Consider the following 18412-nt stretch of genomic DNA (forward strand, 5'->3'; position numbering starts at 1 on the left):
GGTGAGCACCCTAGCCACGCTTGAGAGGTTGGCTGTGCGCCCCGGTTGCATCAATGCGCAGCGGCAGCGGTGCCTTCCTGGTGCTATTCCTATGTGTCATTGTTTAGGGGTGTGGGTCTGTGGGACTCAGCCCCACACCCCTAACACAGGCAGAATTGGCTGGTTCACTGGGTGTCTGGGACCTGGCGAGCGCGTGAAATGGGGAGGAAAACAGGCGCAAAACTACCCTGTAGACATGAACGCCGTAGCCTCCACATGCCACACGCCAGCCTCATCACTATACACGTTCAGTACACCCTGGGTGGGTCGTCCCCCACCGGCCACCGACCCCAGGCGAGCACTCTTATCCAAGCTCTTATCCGGACTCCTGCCCAGGTGACCAGGCGCTCGCCTCAATGCACAAGATTCCGCCACTTGCTCTCACCAAACCACGACCGCCGCGGAATAAGCAGCAGCTGGCAGCAGTGCACCAACGCACCACCAGCGGGCTGTGCAGAACTACGCGTGGTAGGCATGTGGTAGGCAGTAGCGATTCCCTAAAGCCCCACAGACGCAGACTACAACAGCTTTTTCGCCCCACAAGTACCGTGAGCTAACCAGCAGTAGTCCCGGCACGGCAAACGCGGGGCGCCCCAGAGCGGCAACGCGGCGAGACTGACGCCCGCGGCCGCGCCCAGAACAGTGTCTACTTGTCAACCGCACATTAGGATGGATTGATGTCAAAGCACCATTGTCATACTCAATTGGCAAGTACGGTATCAGTTGCTGTCTGCTGCACGCGTTGCAGTCCCATTCGATGCAAACATGCGAACATGCAAAACCATGCAAACGGAGGCTAAGCCCATGTAATTTACACCTTGAAGGCTGCCGCGGGCCCATGTCACCCATCTCACAACGGCCACAGACCCATTGTGAGTAAAACAACGCATGCACTAAAGGGATGCCATCCCTAGCATGAAAGGGGCGGCGCAGATGGACAAAGCTGCAGCCTCCACGTAGCATACGAGGTCATGCGAAAGCGGCTATGGAACTGCCGGCCGCCTCTTCCGTCTACACCACTATAGGTGCGCAAAGAATAAATAACCCCCACACGCCCATGCAAGTGTACTGAGGCCGAGAGGTGCGACTGTATTGAACGGCACGTGATCACTGCGGGTCAGCATCTTCCATTAATAAACATTCGCAGCGCCATCTGCAGCGCTTGCCCTGCTACTTGGTAATCATCCGTCACCAACCAATGCTTGGCAGCACCTGGCCCCGCCAGCGCAATGTAACCTTTCCATGACGGATCACTGAAGGCCCCAGCAGAGCGGGCGGCCGTGCCCTAATCCAACAAGCCCGCCTCATCCGCCGCAGCTGCCTCGGCCTGCAGGTAAGATAAGGTGGCATAGGGTTGCACTTGATGACACTGCTGGCTCGCACGTGCCCGGTGCACCCCATTGCGCAGCCGTACACGTAAACCACACGACAGCTTATGCATTTGCACCCGTGCCCATGCGCCCGTGCGGGTGCGTACACGTGCACGGCGCCTCTTGCCTCAGCTCTGGCACGTGTGGCTGTCGTGCCCTGCACATGGTTTGCTGCGGTGTCTGGCACTATCCTCTCAGACATGTGCAGTTGCAATGGAGTATTAAAAGCGGGTAACTCACCAGGGAGGTCACAACCCACTCGTGCCGCAGCAGCTCGTGAACCGTGGGCCGGTCGCCGGGGTGCAGCTGCAGGCACGACTGGATGCATGCCCGTGCTGGCGCACTGACGCTGGCAGGAAACTTCAGGGGCTGCGCAGGGTCCCCGACCGTGGGGTGCGCGGGCGGGCCGCCGGGGAAGGGCGTGAAGCCCACCAGCAGCTCGTACATGAGCGCCCCCAGACTCCACACGTCCACGGCCGGCGTGTAGGCCAGCTGCTGATTGTCCTTATTGTCCTCGGGCCCGCGCTTCAGCGGGCACACATTTACCTCCTGCGGGTGCAAAGCAGGGGAGCTCACCTCAGCTAAGGGGCCGCAAGGGTGCGTGTGTGCATGCATTGAGTGTAGTCTAGCAAGGTACGCACGCACCGGCGCCATATACTCTTGCGAGCCGGCCTTGGTGACCGCGCGCTCCTCGTGCAGGCAGATGGACACGCCAAAATCACATAGCTTGAGCTGCCACTCGGGCGTAAAGAGCAGGTTCTCCTGTGGATGTACAATGGCAGCAAGCAAGTGGGCACGTTAGGGGTGCGGCCGGAAGCTAGGCGAATGACTCCCCAAGCAGTGTCACCTCCAACTCCTCACACTGCCCGAGCCCACACACACGCGCTCTGACGCACCGGCTTGATGTCTCTGTGCACGATGCCGCGGCCGTGCAGGTAGACCAGCGCGTTCAGCAGCGGCAGCAGCACCAGGTGCATGGCCTGGAACTCCGTCATGCGGCCGCCCAGCTTGCGGCGCACGCGAGCAGCAGGGTAGTCATGCCTACCTCCCGTTCGGCCCAACGGTCTCGATCCACAATCGTACAACCACCGATTAGTTATTCCCCCGTTATTCCCCGCTGTACCAGACTTGGTTGGATTTGGTGGCCCCCCTGGACAGCTGTAATGCGCGTGCCCATTGGCACATCATAAGGCCATTCATTGGAGTGAATAACGAATGTGTGAGGGACCAGAATAGGGGAACTTTGGTGGGGACGCGTGTGTGCGTTGGCTTGCCCCTCGGAGAGGGGCGTAAGCCTTTCCGCTCGCACCGGAAGGGGTCGCAAAACTTTACTCGTTGTGGAAGGTGGACAGCTCAATGGGAGCCGACAAGTAGGGGTGTCAGCTTCCCAGAAGCTGAAAAATGGGCGCAGCCCCCCTGTCAAGCGCGGGGGGCCGGCGTGAGTGCAGGGGCGGGCGCGCGGCTCGCTCGGCCAGGGAGACGGGGCCGTGGGCATGCACGAGGAGCAGGGCGGGTGTGGGGGGTTGCAAGCCAGCGCAGGATCCCCGAGCTCAACTGTTCTATCACATCGAGGCCTTCAGCTTTGCACGGCCTGCCAACATAGTCTGCAAGTCGGCTAAGTTGCGCGACCGCAAATTTCGCATTGACAGACCGCGAAGGGCGCAAACTTTTGCAACGAGCCCGCACAAGCTCGACTGTTTGCGTTATCATGATTCGATCGGAAGCGCTGTGCGCGCTTTGCGAGGTGGTCGGCGACAACTTTTTCGCGACGCATTTCCCGGTCAAACATTCGGCGTCGGGCCCCAGACGCGACGGGCGCCCGCTAAAGTCGATGCCGCTGCTTTGTATGGGGTACTAGTGCTTGCTTGATGCTAGCAGCGGGGGGAATTGCGAGGTCGCGGTCGCGGCCGGTCGGCGACATGCCTGCGACGACCGACCAGCATTTTTCGAGTTTTCCTCGGGGGCCGGCCTGCGCCGTTCAATAGGCATTGTTGTAAAGGTGCGAATGGGGCCGGCAGCTCGCGAATCCATCGTAGAAGCGGACACGGCCGGCCAGACAGACAGACAGACAGACAGAGACACCAATGATCCGTGGGGGCGCAGCCCCCCGACGCCGCTACGCGGCTGGGGCTGCGCCCAAAAAGCTGAGAAGTCATAGATAATTTGTTGCTGATATCGTGTGAAGGTCCGAAACTTTCCTCAATTTGGGCACGGTTCCGGAACCAATAACGCCTTGCCTGCACTCCGTTTCCTGGCGACTGACAACTGCTCCTTTGTGCGCCACTCCCCTCTCACTGCAGCGCGCTCAACATTTGGGCTTAGATGCGTGCGGCATGAGCGAAGCGAGTATAGCCTCTAAGTGAGGTTCTGAACGGCAGCCGTACGGCTCCTCCTTGCCCCGGTGACACCGGTGTCACCGGGCACTCTGAGCCTTCAAGGGAATGCATTCCCCTCGTTCAGGCATTCTGCCTTCACTAACAGATCTTTTGCTTCACGCCAACATCCCACCCGCCCACCCTGTAAGTGTAACGGTGAAGGGTGTGTGTGAGGCTGTGCCGGGAGCCGTACGGCTCGTGTGGCCTGGTGTAACACCAACTCTCTCGTTTAACACCAACGGTCCCCCCTTTGCCGCCGCTGTTGCCCCGCCGCCTAGCTGCTCAGCACCGTATGAGCCGATACGGCTATTAGTTCAGAAGCTGCTGCTGCTGATTCTGCAGTTCCTGGGCCGCGAGCGGCCGGACGTGTTTCGCCGTCTAGTGGACGATGGTGGCGGTGGCGGACACGGCCTCAAGCGGAGGCGCCAGGAGAGCGGCAGACTGAGCGAGGCTGGTTGATAGACCGGGGGGAAAAGTCCTGCCCGTGGGGTGACCGGCATGGTCAGCTTGCGCCGGTAGACCCCTGACGTTAACTTTGCTGATGCAGGGGCTCCCAGGAGTGTAGCCCCCTCTTTCGGGGGGGGCCTTTTTTGGGGGCAAGCCACAACTCTGCGGAGAAGGGTGGTTTCACACCGGCATACCTCCCGTGGAGCTCCATGAGCACACCACCTCGCTCAATAACTTCAATAAATTACAATACTGTAAGCCCGATGAGTGAGTCGAAGCGACCGCAGCTGGATTGGGAATTCGCGCGACTTTGACCAGACAGGGACCCCGCCGATTGCAGGCTTTCTTCGCTTCGGTCGATATCAAAGGCCCATAAGAATACAATATTGGATAGCGAGAAGGCTTCGGGAGTGGTATCAAGTCACGCAGCCACTAACTCATGAAACTTCAAGCGTAGGTGCCGATTTGCCGGGCAGCGAATCAATCAGTATTGCAAACCGATATTTGATGGCCGCACATCGCTCGCGTCCGTGATGGCCGTTCGGAATCTCTGAGGAACCCTCCATAACTGTCAGTAACCCTCAGTCCCGCTCAGTTCCGCTCAGTTCCGCTCAGTTCCTCTCAGTCCCGCTAGTCCCGCTCAGTTCCTCTCAGTTCCGCTCAGTTCTGCTGAGTTATCTCAGGAGAACAATCACATAAACAATGCAGGAAGCTTCAGGCGAACTGCTACATGCTTTTTGGCTATTTTTGGCTAGTACTATCCATGTACCTGTTCTTCTTAAATCTTCCTTCCCCCCACATGCTCTTCTACCCGGCATGCATCCCCTGAGGTGCGTGTGCGTCAGCCTTTCCCTGCGCCGTACCGCGTACTGCATCGTCATCCTCGCTACTCTTGTGTTTGCGTGCACCCGCCCTCCGCCTCTTCCCACCATCCTCCGTAGCCGCATTGCACTAAGGCGCATTACTCATCTCGTCCTTCTTTTTGGGCTGAGCCCCCCCAGCGAAGCGTTCCAGGGGGGGGGCGAAGCCCCCCAGGAACACCCCTGTCCGTGGCTGCGTGGCTGCGTGGCTGCGTGGCTGCGTGGCTGCGTGGCTGCGTGCGTCGGCAAAACATAGCATACTGGCGCAAACCGCGACTGCTACGTATTAGTATTTGATAATGCCTATTTCATGTAAATAGGTGGCAGGGAAAATTCGGGCGGAGCGAGAAGTGCCTTCGCGGTCCATGGACAATTGACTTTCGCGAGGTCGCGAGGAAAGCATCCGGTGCCCGCTGATATGCAGTCTCTAAGGCAAAATATGTTGGCGGCAAGCAAAGCGGGGAAGTATATCGAAAGTTCTGAGCGACTTGCTGAGCCATGCCTGCCGACGCGCCAGAATGCCGAGAAGCCCCGAGGTCGCCCCCGCCCCGCGCCCAGCCCTTTGAGCGTGGGGCGCCGGGGAGGTGTTGAGTATGGCAGGAGGCGAAAGAAATGCTTGGGGTGTTTGGGAGCGTGACAAGGCACGCATGCGTGGCGCGGGAAATCCCGCACGGCCCCAACCCGAGTGTCCCTAGCCGATGCGCCTGCGCGTCGTAGCGGCATGGAGGCTCTGACGGGGCGTTACACGCCTAATAGCTCCCAAGCGTACGGGGGCTCAGCCCATTTTCCAGCTGTACAAAGCTGACACCCCTTGTCGCTCATCATCCAAGCTCCATGTCTTTGGATGTGTCCCCGCATGTGCCGCGTTTGCCCTCGCTGCTGCGCTCGTCCGTGGTGCTTCCTGTGTTTCGTAGGTGAGGCTACCGGACTGGGGGGCTGGGTTGCTTTAGCGTGCCGCCTATAGCGAAACATCTTCCCGCGTCACGTCACTCGCATGGCTGCTCGTTCTTTCTGCACTCACGCACGGAGTATGAATGCCATGCCACTGGGGCTGGGACCTTTGCTTCGTTCTTTTAACATCCACATGCTCTTCCGTTCCTTGGTCTTACTTTGCCTTCATGCTCTCCCCGCCCTGCTTTGTGCCCGGCTGCTGGCAGCCCCAACCCACGACTGGCGGGATCAGCCAGCCGAGCAAGCCAGGGAATAGCCCTGAAAACTTCGGGCGTGGAGGGTACACTGCTGCTGCTCCTGGCTGCCAGCATGGCGGAGACCATAGCGGCCATAGTGATGAAGCTGGCGCAAATGTACTGACATGACGCAGCCACATACATAGGGCCCCGCATTGGGTCCTGCGTTTGTTGCCACCACACGAATGCCAGCTGTCCCAGTAGAGCCAGCACACAGCCGAGCACTCCTGCCGCACACAAGACACTGTCACAAGGGGTCCCAGGCCGAGGCGCCACAAGCAACGCAAGTCCTTATTTTGCCCTCTAGACCCAGTGTGCGAACTCTGCCAACAGCTTCCTGCCTTCAGCCTGGTTCTTGCTCGCCGCGTCTGTGGATGCCGGCGAACAAAGGAGAAAGGAGAGCGGTTACGTACACGTCAAGTAGGTGACTCAGATAACTCTTCGTACGCTTGTCTCTGTCCATGTCCGTGCATGGTCCCGCGGGGCACACTAATCTGCTGTGGCGACCGCGCCTCCCGCAGACGGGACAGCCACGGGCAGCACGTTACAGGGCTTCAAGCTAGCATCCAAAGGCGCGGAGTGAGGAGGTGCAAAGTTAGTTGGAGGGCATGGGCTCCCCGGGCGGGGTGACTGCAGCGGCGTCCTGAAGAAGTCGCAGAGGAACGAATCCAGACAACACGCCGGCCATGTTGTACCGATGGTGAAGCCGACGGCAGCGATGGGCAGGCCGGCCGCTGCCCTCCGAGCGCCTGGAAAACCAGTGAGCGAATTGTTGGAAGGAGCGCGATGAAATGTTGCAAAGGCGCGGGCAATGCCTCTCACCGCTGCCTCGCGGTCGCTGGCGCGCGCTGGCCACCGACCAGAGCACTCCGCCATCGTCGCTAAGCAGTGGCGCTCAAGAAGGGTGCGGGGGACGGTTGTTGGGGAGAAAAAGTGCCGATTGGCGCTTCCGAGACGCTATTTCAATGCCCGACAACTCCGCATTGGTCGTACGTCCATTTTCGCTCGGGAAATCAGGGACTTTCGCCCATTTTTCTGCTGCTCATTTTTGCTGTGGGCACGCCTGTGCAAGGGGACCGGTGGTGCAGTGCGCTGACCCGTCGCCTGAACGAGGAGCTTCTCCTGCCGCGTTTGGAAGAGTGGGCACTCCGGCACGGCGTTTGCACATCACTACCCCACGGCAGCCCAACGGCACCCATAAACCCATGCCCCGAGCTGCCCCGCCCAGAACCACCGCCCACCTCGACAGCCGACTGTTGGAGGACCAGTAGCGCGTGTACCTCATCGCTGCACAAGTCCGGGATGGCGCCTGCATCCGGCGCCAGGGTGCTGCTATGCTCCTCACCGTTGCCTGAATCGCATTCCGAGCTTGTCACTCCTGACAGCACCTCATTCAGAAAGCCAGCGGAGGCGTCGCTGAACTCCTCGTCGAGGGTGCGGTCAATGTGATGGAATGCAGAAAGTCGGCATGCAGGGCGCCTCGCGTTGCTCTTCATTCAAGCGTCGCGCCGTCACCCCGTCACGTTCCATACCATACCAAAGTGTCTGTGATGTAAGTGCTCGGGTATCGGTTGCTTGGTGTCGGAGCGGTGTCGGGGCGCGACCAAATGATCCTGCCACCGGCGCATGACCGCGTTTGACGCGACCTGCTCTGCAATGCCTCTCACCGTGACATCGGTCATATATCGGCATATTAGTACGCGTTCATCGGTCCAGCGCGACGTCGGTACCTCGGCGCATGGCTCTCGGTTTGACGCTTGTCCTCCCTTTCCCATCCCCTGGCCCTAATCCTCCAAAGGTGACGGACAGTGACGCCACGTCATTGAGCTCTGGGCGTCGTCGCTTCTCCGGCATGGTACCGTCTGAGCATCGCGGCTCGGGCAGCTGTGTTCCTGCTGGGGCTGCATGACGGCCTCAGGGCCAGCTAGCGGGCCAGCTAGCTAGTGACTGGCGTGCTGCTGAGAGGGGGGCCACTGGCCTGGCGGGGTGACGGCCACTGGCCTAGGGTGATTGATGAGCTGTTGGGCCTTTTGCGGTCGTCACTTGCGCTGCGGCCGTGGAGGCAATGCGGGAATTTACTGCAGTCGCCTCCTCTAGGGGGGCGGTAGCGCAGGCTGGCCCTTGGAGCTTGGGCGACATCGGGTGAGGCCCCGCGTAGGTTTTTACTCGCGGGTGTCCGAGACCATATCACGCGGCACGCTCGTCCATATGGACGGCGTGGGGACTTGCGCGTGCACAGGCGTGCCCACCTTGCAACTGTTGGGACATGCTACACCAACAGAGACCACCGTCACCATGGGCCACGGGGGCGCCGTCTGTCGCAGCCTCGCTGCCATCCTCTCAGCTCTCAAGTGCCGCTACCAGCAAACGAGACACGGCCCGTGGTTCGCTGGCGCTCGGCCTGCGCACCTCGGCACAGCCGCGCGCGACGTGCACTTCCCACGGCTACCGATTGATTTAAAGGCTAGGAAATCTTCATTAGGCGCTTCCCTGCGTTGCTGCTCCCCCCATCTGCGGGACCGCGGCGCCCATGCCAATCCCAAGTTATCGCCGAGGTAGGGTCTGGTTCAAACTCAGAACAGACTCCAAAAGTCTCATCTTTCCCACGCATTTGCAAACACTGACTGCGGCATAGACAACGTTCCAAAGAGGCGGCCAATTCTCATGTCGACCGATTGGGGCCTCCGTGCGTTCATCTTCGGTCTTGAAGATCTGGAAGATGATGAGAAAGAGCTATGCTTCAACATTCTGGACCGGAAAGGCTTCTCGGCCGCTAAGAAGCGCCGAGCGTTCTTCGCACTCAACGACGCTGACCTGCAGACCGCAGGCATCAGTGAGCTGAGCACGCGCAAGGCTCTGCGGCTGGCAATTGAGGGTGAGCCGTCGATGTTGCCGCGGCCATCGGGGGAATCTACCTCTGCTGCTGTGGGCACAGCTGCGCGTGTTCTAAATGGCGACCGATTGCCAGAACGATCGATGACTATCCACTAGCGGCCGCCGCGGTGGCTTTCAGGGTGTGGCCCCTGTGGGAGGGTCCTGTCCAGCAGCCGGAGGGAGAGGACGTAAGCATGTGCAGTGGCCGTGCAGTGCCTTGTTTGAGCAGCTTCATGCGTTCAGGTTACAGGCAGCATAGCCTTGCTTAGACTCAGTTCTGACCTTCAATGGTCTCACGGGAGTAGCGAGGCAGTGCATAGGGCCCCTTGAAACGGAGGGCTGGCTTGCCGGCTTGCAAAAGAGCATATGTTGTGGTGCAAGAGCTTGAGAAGCTCAAAGCGCGCGGTATGCGTGATGCCTGCTGTATGCCTGGGAGACCGGGGAGCGTCCCATTAGTGTCCGGGAGAGCTTGCGCGCCTGACCCCTGCAGCGGCAATTCCTAATCTTAACGTTTCCCCCGACCGCTCCCATGTCGTGCAGCCTCGGCGGCTGGCCTGGGCGTGGGGAGCGCGGCGGGAGCCGGTGAGTGTGTTTTGGATTTGCTTACCGGCGGATGGGCCTGAGCATCCCGCAATTTAGCGACCACGAAGGGTGCGGTGCAGTAGGCTGGCCCAAATGCGACCCTTTGCCGGGCCGAGCGATGACTATCCTCAATGCGCCGCATTCCTGCCATGCTGAATCTCACGCTACCAGGCAAGGGGTCGTTTTTTTCCCGCGACCCTGAAGCTGCAGTCTCACTGGGATCCTTTGTGCTTTCTTCCCCCTGCAGGCTCGCTGCCGGCTGCTGCTGGTGAGCAATTCCACGTGGCTGTGGGGTGGGGATCGGCACGCGATTTGTTGGGAACCGGCAGCAGAGTGGGGCTTCGCGTAGTGGGCTTGGGGGGGGGGGGGGTCAAAACAGTGCCACGCAGTGGTAGGCGGGGCCACCATTCAGTGGGCCACCATTCATTCTGTCCGATAGCTTCTAGTGAGTGGGCTTCTAGTGAGCGCTGTTGCCTCTAATGCCTTCAGCTCTGTGAATGGTGTGAACGCGCATCGATTGTACGCCAATCATTAAACATGTGTTTGCTCCGGACTAAACACCTGCAGTTGTTCTCGAGCGGTTGGAGCAGCTCCAGCAGAACCTTGGGAACGTATTGAGCCAGCAGCAGGAGATCCGACAGGAAATCAGGGACCAGGGCCAGTTCGTACGAGTCCTGATGGAGGGCGAGTTCACACCGACATCCAGCAAGGACACCACGCCCTACCGCGAGAATGCCTTCGAGTACTATGGCTACAGCGCCAGCCCCAAGACCGTGCAGTGCATGGTGACCGGAGAGCACATGCCAGCCGCCAGTATCAAGGCTGGGCATATCTACCGTCAGAGCTGGAAGCGGACTTTCCTGGTAAGTCTCGTTGGCTGCGGTGTGGAGTTGCAGACTACTTCATTAATTGTGCCTGGAGTGGGCCCACACATGAGCATGCTACCAACAAGACTTGGTCTCGTCCACCCGGCCTGTCCTTGGGCCGCTTCGCATCCACTTCATAGTTGCTTACCCCACGCTTCAGAGCTTTTCTCCTCTTGCTGTTGTGTTGCACGTATGGGTCCGGGTGATTGTTATCAACCTTGAGCCAGTCCTTTCCTCAACAGTCTATGTGATTAGAACTGCTTACACACGCACAAAACACGAAATACCAAAACACAAAATACTCCACTTACGCCTATGCTGTGCAGCCGCTGCTGGGCGTCACCTCCGTGCACGACCCGCGGAACATCATCCTGGTACGCACGGAAGTAGAGACCGCTTTCGACCGGTTTCAACTGGCCATCATTCCCCAGAACGAGAACGGCGTTGAGTGCTATCAGGTGAGCAAGAATGCTGGTTCCGGGGCAGGTGAGGGGTGGGTAGTCAATACACCGAATCGCAGCTAAGTCTCACCAGAAATGTGGAGCTGTCATTGAGTTGGGAGAGAGTATGATGCCGCCGGATCAATCCCTGAAAAACTAATAGCTACTCATCAATCTCTCAGGGGAGCGCACTCGGATGGCGTGGAGAAATCGTGTCTTTATGGCTTGCAAAACGGGCCATATTCCGCATTTGTAAAGATGTGCGATCCCTTGATAATGCAGATCTACGTGCTGAAGGAGTCGTTGCTGCAGAACGCGCGGGAACAGTTCATTGGAACGGGTGACGCCGCCAAGTCGGATACCAAAAAGTGGAAGGACGTGCACAAAACGTACCTGCACGTGGCGGGCGACAACCTGCCCGCCCGCCGCCTGCTGGCATTCCACGCACACCACGCAATCAATAACGCTGTCCGCGCCGGCTGGCTGAAGCCTGGCGAAGTCACAGTGTCGCAGGCGGGCTGGGCCTCGCCTGGGTATGACCGCGAGTTGATGCGCACGTTTCTGGAAGGAGCTGTGGCATCAGCAGGCCTGCTTGCAGCAGCCAGCGAGGACAACCAGTCGCAGTAGGGTGCTGCGAGCCCGCCGCTGAGGTGGGGCAAGTGGGCGGGTCGTCTAGTTTCCGAGCAAATGGCCTGGCGGTGCTCTTTGCGGGTCGGTGTAGAGAGCAGAGAGAAGGGACGTGGAAGAGGCGTGGGGGCCTGTATTTCTGAGTGCATCTGAGTGATGCAGCGACCGCGTTGCGGGGCCATGCGAGCTGACTCAGCACATGCGTTGTGTCGTCACCCCGGAGCTTTTGGTGCATGGACATGCGAGCACTGTCACGACATGTTGTGTGTGGCTATCATGGGATAAGGGAGGGACAAATGCACGTGCATCTTTGTGTGTGGGGGGGGCCTACTATGACGTCTTTAGGTATGATTTGGAACTTGCCGGGATGCCTGAGTTCGCCTTTTCTGATTTGTGGAGCGCAAGGATGCTACTTGTACTGCGGGCGTTTGGGTATAAATGGACTCCGAAAGGCGATCAGCTGATTCGGGTGAGTGATATTCTGGATTCTTTTTGGGCTCAGCCCCCACAGCGCAGCGGCATTTTGAAAGCCACATGGAAGGGCGGGTCGAGTGGGAGCACCAGTCTGGCGGGTCTTGACGAAATAGTGCACCTTCCACGGTATAGATTGCATTGGTTACAAGAGGGACTTGCTGACGCGAGTCACGAGCGACATCTGCTCTGGACCTCAGGGACGTGCCACCTGCAACGCCGACGACCTACTCTAGTAGTAGGCGTGCTCTCGTGAGAGCTCCATTTACCTCCGGTTCTGCTCCTAACATCGAGTGCTAGGACCCTGCTCAATCACCCGACCAATCAGAACTACTCGATTTTTTGGAGTCCGCAGCAAACCTTCCGGACTGAATCCATCCAAATCAACTAAGTCTAAACTCGTCCAGCCCACTGCATGTCCGTAGTCTATTCATTCCGATCGAAATCGGAGGGGTGTATGGGAGTCGAACCCATGACCTCGAGCGAATTCGTCCCTTGACGCTATCCACTCGAAGTGGAACCGGCCACCCCGGTATAGCTGTCACAACACCACGTGTGACCTGTCATGGCGTGTCACCAGTGGGCCTGTCATGCCGTGTGCATGGAGGTCTGTTGTACGGTGCGTTTTGGAGTTGTACGGTGCGTTTTGGAGTTATTAGGCGTGAGAGTAGCGAGGAGGGCTGTCTCTTAGCCTGGTCCTTGGCGTGATAGCCATTGACCAGCATGTAACACGATTACGCGTGACACAGCTTGACCTCAATGCAGACCAGCAAAACAACACGTGATAGTACGCCCAGGCGCGTTGGGCTGTGCAAGCAGCTTGTATGGGCCCAACGCCCAAGCGTGCAAGCGGATGGACAAGTCAGCCAGATTCCAGGCAGCCAGTCATTAAGGTTCCATTGGACAAACTTCCCTGGAACCAGGCCTCCGACACACAGTGTGTGCGAGTGTGCCTCGCGGTAGAATATCTTTTAGATGGGAGTTAAACGTGCCCAAATGTGCCTCTACACATCCCACTGGGCACCCCGGAGAAATTGTGTAAGCGGAGCTCCAAGCTTGCGAGAGTGGTTGCCACCGGCCGTGACCAACCCTCCGCACATAGCCGAACCGCGAGCGCCTGGCATCCTCGTGCGCCTAAATAGCGTGGTGTGGTTGGTCGGCGGGCGAAGAGAAGCGCGTTTGGGGACGACGACCTCGCGTTGACCGGAAATGTCGTCGCGAGAAGGTCGCTGATTAGCCCGCGGGGCGCGCCGAGCATGCTTGTAAGCTTCAGCACAGCTCAATGCGGTATGCGTGTGCGATTTCCGCCCCAAACGCGGGCGCCTATTGTTAGCTGTTATTTTCAGTTTCGCGCTTGCGACCTCGCGAAAGCCGTGTTTGCCCCAACCAAGCCTTTCCATGATGAAATTGAATCATCCTGAGCTAGCAGGAAGCGCGGCGTGGAGGAATCCTGCTATTCTTGGTCGGTCGCGTGTTTGTGTCATGCCGCGGACACCCTCCCCCTCCCTCTCCCCAGCCCCCTCGGCACGTCACGCCAGCGCTCGTAACCCTGCCCCGTGCTATGCTCGAGGGGCTGAGCCCATTTACCAGCTTCTCGGAAGCTGACACCCTACTTGTCTGGCCCGGATTGATGATGCTTGGGAGCCGTTTTGGGACGGGCATCTTAAGCCCCGGGGTTACACCGGTGCAGATTTAACGTTGTGTGTCATGCCCGCTGGATGGGTGCGCCTTCAGGCTCTGCTGACTGTGCTACCCGCTATCAGCACGTGCATATGCCGTTGGGACATGTGTATGCGTTGTTGCGGTTCCATGCTTGTGCTTGGCCTCTTGACACATACCGATCGTGCGCAGATGGAGCCCGGAGGACCCGGGCCTACCGCTTTTGTGTCATTTTTGCAGCGTGACGTTGGTTGAGGACGAGAGGCATGTCGTTTCCGAGTGCCCAGTGGGGGAAAACCTTGTGCTTTGGGCGTGATTACTCGAAGTCCTTTTCCTCGCAGTCTGATTCGCCCCAGCTTGGCGCCTTTCTCTACGCTGTGCAAGAGATGCAGAAGCCTTCTTAGGTTTTCTGAGATAACTTAGCCGAACTGAGCGGAACTCAGCCGAACTGAGCCCAACTGAGCGGAACTGAGCCCAACTGAGCGGAACTGAGCCCAACTGAGCGGAACTGAGCCCAACTGAGCGGAACTGACAGTTACTGAGGGTTTCTCAGTGATTCCGAACGGTCAGATCATCATGAACGCGTGAGCCCATTGTATGGAACTTTGCAATACTTGATATCGGCCGAAGCGATGAAAAGCTGCAGTCTGCGGGAGGTCGCAGGGTCGCTGCTGTCCGGTAAAAGTCGCGGTCTTTCTCGTCGCGACGACTCGCAAACCAGACTTTCACGAATCTGAGCGGTGCGACTTAAGTTACACGAATCGATTGTCAGTGTGTAACGATTGGCTGGAGTCCTAGTGGACCCCCAATTGGAGGTAGGCGTGTTACAGCAGGTGCCACGCACACACGCGTGCCCACCAAATCCCCGACATTCTGGTTCGCGAGACTCTCGTAATACATTCTATTCAGGGGCAGTACGATTGACCAAGAAGCACGCGTTACAGCTGTCACGAGGGGCCACCAAATCCAACCAACCTCTGGGTCCCCTCCTGACCCACCAAATCTGCCCGATTCCGGTTCCAATTCTAATTGGGGAAATAGCATAATCGGTGGTTGTACGATTGTGCATCGAGACCGTTGGGCCGAACGGGAGGTAGGCGTGACTACTCTGCCGGGGGTCCCGGTCCCACACCAACTCCACACGCTTCCGGTTCCACCACGTGCTAACCACCATATCCCCTCGATTCTAGTTCAGATTCTTATCGTGGAAGTCAGTTGATCGGTGGTTGTACGATTGTGGATCGAGACCGTGGGGCCGAATGGGAGGTAGGCGTGACTACCCTGCTGCTCACGCGGTCCAGGCTGCCGCCGCGCACGTACTCCTGCACCATCACCAGGATATCGCCCTCCTGCGCGCATTTGTGGCGCAGCAGCAAACATCAAAGCAGTGTGACTGCGTTGCTGCTCTTTGGTCTCGTTCCACCAAGCGAATTTCCGTATTGATGCCCCTTCCCTCCGCTCAGCGTTCCCCGCACCTTGAATACCGCGTACAGCTGCACGATTGAGGTGTGCGTTAGGCGCGCGTGGATGTCCAGCTCTCGTAGCACCTGGTGTCGCAGGAAGGTGTTGAGACCTGACGTGTCGTAGGCTTTGAGGGCCACCTCGGCTCCCGAACGCAAACAGGACGCCTACAGCAGGTACACAACAGCCGTTGGATCACATGCACACAAGGCCTGAGTCACGCAGAGTCAAGGGTGACTGCAGGCAAAGCAATCACATCCAAACGCCAAACGCCATTTCCCCTCATCCCTTCACAACCCGTATGGCAACAGGTTCCTGCGCCACTCTCTGCCTGCCCCTCCCAGCGTTCCATCCGCCCAGCAAAGCTCGCCCTCTATCCCTCCCGGCCGTGTCTCTGCCCCTCCCATTGCCCTCACCCTGAACACGCGGCTGGCGTATCCCTCGTACAGCTTGCGCACCACCTTGAACCGCCCCATGCACCACAGCTGCAGGTCCTGCGGCAGCGATGGCGGCTGGGTGCTGCCCAGCCCTTCCTCATCTGGCTGTAGCTGCAGCTGCTGCTGGAATGCAAGCGGCTGTAGCAGCTCTTCGGGGGCAGCCGCGGATACGAACAGCAAGCCTTCGGCCGCAGACAGCGCGTCTGGTCCCAACGCAGCATCCACCACGGCTGCAGCTGTAGCGGGGGTCAGCGCACTGGCACGCTGCGGCAGCAGGCGTAACGGGCCACTGTTACCGCGCTGGGAGCTGTCGGACCGGTCAGCGCAGGCGGAAGGCCTGGGCAGAGGGCCGCTGTTTGTTGAGTGGGCAACAGTGGCGGCGTCTTCGCTGCCGGAGCCGGAGTAGCGCACGGCGTCCTCAGCTGACAGAGCCGCCAGCCAGGGCAGTCGAGGTTGTAGCAAACCGCCATGGCCATTCATCGGCTGCTGCACGGGCTGCTGCGGCTGCGGAGAAGCTGCGCCCTGCGGCGGTCGTGGCGGCAGTGGTGCCGCCGGGCGGGGGACTAGATCTGCGACCGGCGGCGCAGGCAGGCGTGTGGCGGCGGCCACCGCCAGCTCTGTACACGAGCTGCGACTCGATCTGGGCGGCTTGGTGGCGGCGCTGCCAACTGTCGACGGTTGGGGCGGCCGCAGCCAGGAAGCGCTGCCGCCCGCCTGCTGCTGGTGCTGGTGCTGCACCTCCTGCGGCTTACTTGAACCCGACAGGCCTCGCACACTGGGTTGTGACGCCGACTGCGCTGAGGCGTGGACGGTCCAGCTGCCATCCGAGGCGCGCTCCATGTGCGAATGCGGCCCCGTCCCCGGCAGCGGCCGGGGGCAGGCATCAACAGCCCCTGCCACCAAAAGCAGCGGCGAGTCCGCAAGCCGCAACAGGGAATCCGGGACGCCGTCACTGGAGGTGCAACCAACGCGGGTGTCTGCAGCATGAAGCGATACGAGCTGCGCTGCTGGTGACGCGTGAGAGGCTGCGGCCCGAGCCGCGTCAAGAGGCGAGAGATCCTGGGGCAGAGATGACTGCGGCGCATCCCCCGATGACAGTGCCGGGCTGTGGCGATGTAGCGACCTGGACTGCTGCGGAGGCGAGGGCGGACAGGCCGGCTCCTCCCAGTCCGCCCGCTGCCCTGTGTGGATGTCTGCCCGGGTAAGCAGCGAGTTGACCTGTAGCGGGCTGCTGCCGGAGCGTATGGCCAAAGGGTCAGCCAGGTCTGCGTCCACGGCCTCACAGGGCGCCTGCCAGGGGCGGCGCTGGCGCGGCAGTGGCGCGGGCAGGTCGCGCGGCACAGGCAGCGGGCTGCCTGATGTGGGCCCCGGCCCCGACAGGCAGTCGCCGGCATCGCACGCCACAAAGAAACCGGCACGCGGGCCCTCCGCAGCGTACGACTCCGCCGCCGCCCCTTGAGGCCCCGAAAGCAGCCGTGTCAGTGCCTCACTGATGTTGGTCAAGCTGCTGACCGGGCCGCCGCCTCCGCCGGCCACGGATGCGCAGGCGTTGCTGCGCCATGCGTGCCCTGGCTGCTGGGCCTCAAGCGGAGCCCTCGCGGCTGCGCCGGTGCCGAAGCTAGCGCTGAAGCTGCCTGCCTCCTGGCACAGGCCCAGCTCGGCGTCGTCACTGCAGCCCTCCCAGTAGCGCTCCTCTGTCCCACCGTCACTGGCTACCGGGGGTTGCTGGCGGGGCGGGGCACAGCCCGCTGGGTGGGAGCCGTCGCAGTGCGCAGCGGCGGCTGCGGCGGAAGCAGCCCCAGAAGGGCCGCATCCATCATGCGGTGCCCAAGCCGCTACTAGCTGGGCCGAGTTGGAGTGCGCGCCCTCGTAGGCTGTGGCTTTGCGTGCATCAGAGAGGGCGTTGACAACTGCAACTGACTCGGCTGCTGGAGCCGCTGCTGCTGCGGCCACTGACTCCAGCGCGTCAGGCGCCGGCACGACGGCGCGGTCACTGAAGCCGCGTATGAAGAACTCGCCTTCATCGGGGCTGATTCGCGCTTGCGAGGGGATGTCTGCTTGAGGGGCGGAGGCCGCCCACCACGGCGAGTCTGCAAGCTCACAGTGCCCTCTACGGGTCAGAGAACCGTCATCACCGTTGGTTGCGTTGGACTCTCCGCCCGCGTTTTGCACACAGGCGCCCGCCGCTGTAGGCCTAAACAGCAGGTGCCTTGCCTTCGAACCCAGTTGCGAAGACTGCCCAGCTGTGTCATCGTGCAGGCTCCAGGCAGGCCCTTCTGACACTAGCTCCACGGGCACGAAGCCATTACGAGCACCATTACTGTAGCATTCCGCAGGCTGCATAACGTCGGCGCAGAAGGACTCCGGGTGAGGTGCGAACTCCTGAAGCAGCTTTGTCCACGCTCCCTGCCCCTGGGAGGTTTAACTCAGCATACGAGATACACTACTGCAGCCTTGCTCTTGTTTACGGGGCACTTTCAGGTTGAAGTGAGTGAGGTGACAGCGACTTAAACTTAAAGCAGCTATGAGCATACGGTGCAAATGTTTGACAAGTAATAGTGTAAAACGGTATCAAGGGCGCGTCACTGGTAAGGGGCGACGTTGGAAGTTCGGGCACTCGACTCGAGTGGGTCTGGAGGGACGCAATCACAAATCGATGTGCATAAATTGATGATGAGTGTACTCCAGTATGGCAGCACACTAAACAGAGGCCTGCG

The 18412-nt window shown here is 59.9% G+C and overlaps 5 protein-coding genes across 5 annotated transcripts; 1 reads left to right on the forward strand and 4 right to left on the reverse strand.

The window, feature by feature from the left end:
* Nucleotides 1-282: 282 nt before the first annotated feature.
* CHLRE_09g403950v5 (uncharacterized protein) lies at nucleotides 283-3727 on the reverse strand. The gene is made up of 5 exons (XM_043066124.1): nucleotides 2976-3727; nucleotides 2306-2450; nucleotides 2055-2171; nucleotides 1650-1958; nucleotides 283-1366 (listed from the first exon to the last, which is right to left on the reverse strand). The coding sequence occupies exons 1-5, from the start codon at nucleotides 3008-3010 to the stop codon at nucleotides 1325-1327; spliced, it is 648 nt and encodes a 215-aa protein (XP_042920744.1). The 5' UTR covers nucleotides 3011-3727; the 3' UTR covers nucleotides 283-1324.
* Nucleotides 3728-4463: 736 nt separating this feature from the next.
* Nucleotides 4464-5687, reverse strand: CHLRE_09g403954v5 (uncharacterized protein). Its single transcript, XM_043066125.1, has one exon. The coding sequence runs from the start codon at nucleotides 5348-5350 to the stop codon at nucleotides 5183-5185; it is 168 nt and encodes a 55-aa protein (XP_042920745.1). The 5' UTR covers nucleotides 5351-5687; the 3' UTR covers nucleotides 4464-5182.
* A 133-nt stretch (nucleotides 5688-5820) lies between these two features.
* CHLRE_09g403955v5 (uncharacterized protein) lies at nucleotides 5821-7917 on the reverse strand. Its single transcript, XM_043066126.1, has 3 exons — nucleotides 7520-7917; nucleotides 7101-7126; nucleotides 5821-7027 (listed from the first exon to the last, which is right to left on the reverse strand). The coding sequence occupies exons 1-3, from the start codon at nucleotides 7772-7774 to the stop codon at nucleotides 6874-6876; spliced, it is 435 nt and encodes a 144-aa protein (XP_042920746.1). The 5' UTR covers nucleotides 7775-7917; the 3' UTR covers nucleotides 5821-6873.
* A 940-nt stretch (nucleotides 7918-8857) lies between these two features.
* CHLRE_09g403900v5 (uncharacterized protein) lies at nucleotides 8858-12879 on the forward strand. Its single transcript, XM_001695187.2, has 6 exons — nucleotides 8858-9153; nucleotides 9693-9734; nucleotides 9982-10002; nucleotides 10302-10597; nucleotides 10927-11058; nucleotides 11323-12879. Exons 1-6 carry the CDS (start codon nucleotides 8943-8945, stop codon nucleotides 11665-11667), a joined length of 1047 nt encoding a protein of 348 aa, XP_001695239.1. The 5' UTR covers nucleotides 8858-8942; the 3' UTR covers nucleotides 11668-12879.
* A 1725-nt stretch (nucleotides 12880-14604) lies between these two features.
* On the reverse strand, nucleotides 14605-18317 carry CHLRE_09g403850v5 (uncharacterized protein). Its single transcript, XM_001695075.2, has 3 exons — nucleotides 15675-18317; nucleotides 15273-15425; nucleotides 14605-15146 (listed from the first exon to the last, which is right to left on the reverse strand). Exons 1-3 carry the CDS (start codon nucleotides 18036-18038, stop codon nucleotides 15009-15011), a joined length of 2655 nt encoding a protein of 884 aa, XP_001695127.2. The 5' UTR covers nucleotides 18039-18317; the 3' UTR covers nucleotides 14605-15008.
* Between the last annotated feature and the right edge of the window lie 95 nt (nucleotides 18318-18412).

The sequence above is a fragment of the Chlamydomonas reinhardtii genome, chromosome 9, assembly GCF_000002595.2.
Source record: "Chlamydomonas reinhardtii strain CC-503 cw92 mt+ chromosome 9, whole genome shotgun sequence".
Classification (NCBI taxonomy): domain Eukaryota; kingdom Viridiplantae; phylum Chlorophyta; class Chlorophyceae; order Chlamydomonadales; family Chlamydomonadaceae; genus Chlamydomonas; species Chlamydomonas reinhardtii.